The sequence below is a fragment of the Letharia lupina genome (genome assembly GCF_014066315.1).
Source record: "Letharia lupina isolate WasteWater1 chromosome Unknown contig_8, whole genome shotgun sequence".
NCBI classification, from domain to species: Eukaryota; Fungi; Ascomycota; class Lecanoromycetes; order Lecanorales; family Parmeliaceae; genus Letharia; species Letharia lupina.
The window spans coordinates 1,899,555-1,902,939 of record NW_023502977.1 but is presented as its reverse complement, the minus strand read 5'-3'; the positions used below and the strand labels follow the sequence as shown (position 1 = coordinate 1,902,939).

At 42.4% G+C, this 3,385-nt stretch overlaps 1 protein-coding gene across 1 annotated transcript; it reads right to left on the bottom strand.

Annotated features, from left to right (window-relative positions):
* Nucleotides 1-335: 335 nt before the first annotated feature.
* Nucleotides 336-929, bottom strand: HO133_010385 (uncharacterized protein; the record flags this gene model as incomplete). Its single annotated transcript, XM_037301238.1, has 1 exon — nt 336-929. One exon carries the CDS (start codon nt 927-929, stop codon nt 336-338), a length of 594 nt encoding a protein of 197 aa, XP_037154055.1.
* Between the last annotated feature and the right edge of the window lie 2,456 nt (nt 930-3,385).

Here is a 3,385-nt window from a genome sequence, read left to right as displayed (position 1 = left end):
CAGTAGCGCGGATGGATTAGTTTGGCGCACGCACTGGCTACATTTTGGTAAACACCCAGCGTTTTGTCGAGCAGACGAGTCACGATCTCCTGGACAGAACGAATACATAGCTCGCAGCCTATGTTGCGTCACAATTCAAATTTGTAAATGTCTGAAGAGACTGAGCACCTTGAAGACTTTTCTGTGATACGTCTATGATAGTCCTCTTCACCACCTTCTCCACATTTAGATAGCTCTGCGTTTCTAGATTATCCTATTACGACCACTTCTGACGCTCCCCACCCACAAAGATGAACATGGCTGCCTGTGCCCTCAACCTGCTGCGCATGACTGATCTATGTCGACGATGCATTTTGCGAAGACGTGCCCGTGGAATTACCGTCGTCTTCCATGCCCGCGCCAAGGAACCCGCATTTCAATTCGGTGCTCGCATCACTCGTCGCTAACGACCAGCCTGCGAGATATGGCGGGACAGGTATTTTGTTGTCTCTCAGCACGGTCATCTGATTCATGACCTGTTCTTTTAGTATATTCACTGTCTCACAGGGGTCTCCCCAGCCTGGGCTGTGTCCGTTGGGGTCCTTCGGCTCGCTGTTGCGTTTCGGATGCTGTGCTGCTGAAGTAGAACTATTGTCTGGACTGAGAAGGCCATCGGAGGGGCATCCGAGAATTCTGCGTCCGTGGATGATGGCGAAGAAGTACCCGGCCAAGTCAGGAGGAGTGGGGAGATTTCTAGATTGCAGCTGCGAGATCTCGGCTAGCTGTTCGGAGATGAGCATGTTCGCTCTGCTGCAGGCATATGGAACTAGGTTGGAGCGGGAATCCAGAGGCGCCGAGTTGCGAGTGTCGTCGATTGCGCCGGCTCGAGGATGGGAGAGAGCTGGGGATATAGTGATGGCTATGAGGGGAAGAATGGAGAAGGACTTCATCTTGGAGAAAGTGTTGAGCAAGCCCGGGTCGTGGACTGCAGGATTGACAAGAAATACTCTGTTGAGGAGGACTTTTGACGGACGAATATAGAAGAACAGGGCGCTTTACAAAGCGAGTCGTGTGCTGTTTATTAGTAGAGAAAGAGAGATCTTGAAAGAGTGAGCCGAAGTCGAGACTATATAGCGAGGCGAGCGGGCCTACACAAGTGTCAGTGATGGCTGTCACAGCGGGGTTTCCTTTCCAGCAAGTCCACAAGCAGTGGATTCCGAAAGCTAATGTCAAATCTTATGTTACAGCCAATTCCTCGGTACGACTCGGAGCAGAGTTGTTAATGGTCCATGATTTTCCAAAGCGTCCATGCCAGCCAGAGACACTAAAGGGAATGACAGCCTTCACAATTGAAGGCTGGCGGAAACGCCAAAATGGGGACTAGAGACAGAGGAATAGACGCATTGCTCTTCAAAGTTCTAGAGCTCTTACGCCGACCCAAAGCCGTTCCAGCCAGAGAAGTCAACCCAATCCCACAGTACCAGGCAAAGTCTTGATTAGAGGAGTTCGATGTTTAACATTCAGAGGCCAAGAGTGTGAAACAACCGAAGTTTGAATAACGCAAAACCTGCCTAGATCTTGGCCTTGTGGCTTGCGGGCCTCTACTTATGGGGGAAGCTAGCATCAGCCACACTGTTTGAATTTTGTATGGATGGTACTTTGCAGATTGATGGGACTGACGCCTTGTCGTTGATGCAATGGCACAGCGCGCGTAGGATAGGCTTCATGGTCAGCAGGAAGCCAACGTCACTGGTTCTTTCCATGAAATTCTATGCAGATGCCACCCTGTACTCATACTTGTATATACCCGGAAGTGCCCGATACCTGGTAATGCACGGTCTAAAATCCACTTCAGTAATTCATCCTTTCACAACAGTAATATAAAAAAATTGAAAAATCAAGTGATAGAATGTAAAACAAGGTTACTAGAGCTTCAAGAAGTTGTAGAAAATCTGCTTGAATTTTGTAAGCCCTACGCCGCGTTACGGGGCGCTGGTAAGCCCGGGGTGAGTCTTTGGGAGGGTATCCCCCAAAACTCACCCCGGATTTGTGGATTTAAGACCGCTCTTCATAAAGCCACAACAATCAACAATTCGATCTTCTCATTGAGTCTTCGAATCACGTATCCAGTAGATACACAAAACGTTCAAGATGTTTGGTGGTACAGCCTACATGTAGCCGTAACACTGTTCCTACCTTGCTTGCTCTCAATTTTCACAAAGTCACGGAGATGTCTCGTCCAGATTCCGCCCAGGTTTTTACGCATATCTGGATTCTGGCTTGGGTCTCGCAATGAGTACTATAGCTGTTGTGCGTGTAGACAATAGGGGCAAAGGGCGGCATAATGTTGCGATGCCAACGCAAGCGTCGATATGTATTGTACGGACCCTTTTACTCTGGTATTTTCGATGGGAAAGAGTATATCCATAGAGGAAGTCGATCGTTAAAGAGCCGACTATCCTCTAGGATTCCACTCTGTCTCTTGGGGTCTGATTGATGCCTTTCTTCACTAATGAAGCAAGCCTGATTATTTTGGGTCCCCACTAACGATCATTGAGTAAGCAGTTGTAATCTGAGATGGATCCCTCGCTGGTGTCGCTACTATTGCCCGATTAATACGTCAAGCCGCCGATGTTTATCCGCGTGCCAAGGCCTGGCTCCTCGAGTTCAATTGGTGGGTGGGTGTGTGTGTGTGTGTGTGTGTGTGTGATTCCTATATCGGAGGGGCGTCCCTCTAGCCATATAGGCAAGAGTAGGATCATTTTTCTTCACTCGACCTTTCAACTATATTCGATTTTTATATATAATATATTATCTAGAGTAACTTATACGCTTAATATATATAAAGATATAGAGAAAAGAGAAGAGAAGAAATAATATTAATTAAAGAAATTATCTTCGAGTTATATCTTTCTAATTTTATCTTATCTCGCTTTTATTAAAGTTTTTTATTTATATTATTTATTCTATTATCTTTTATTTAATATTAATTAATTAATTAATTTTTATATAATTACTCGAGGGATAATATCTTAAATATCTTTTTTAAAGTAATTATTTTTATACTTTATAACTATTATAATATTAAATAATAATATCTATAAAATATATTCTCTTTTAAAGAACTATTATTATATTATAATTATACTTTAGCTATTATAATCGCTAGATTAATTATTTATATCTTTTATATTTTTAAATTTTATATCTAGATAAGATTATTATACTACTCTTCTATTTATAATATCTAATCTAATACTTAAATAATTTCTATCTCGCGAATAAACTTCTAAAAATTTATTTTAAGAATATCTTCTATATTAATTTCTCTAAATATATTACTATTATATCGTATAGTAAATATTAAATATATTCTTTCTTATATATTAATAATTATTATTTATAA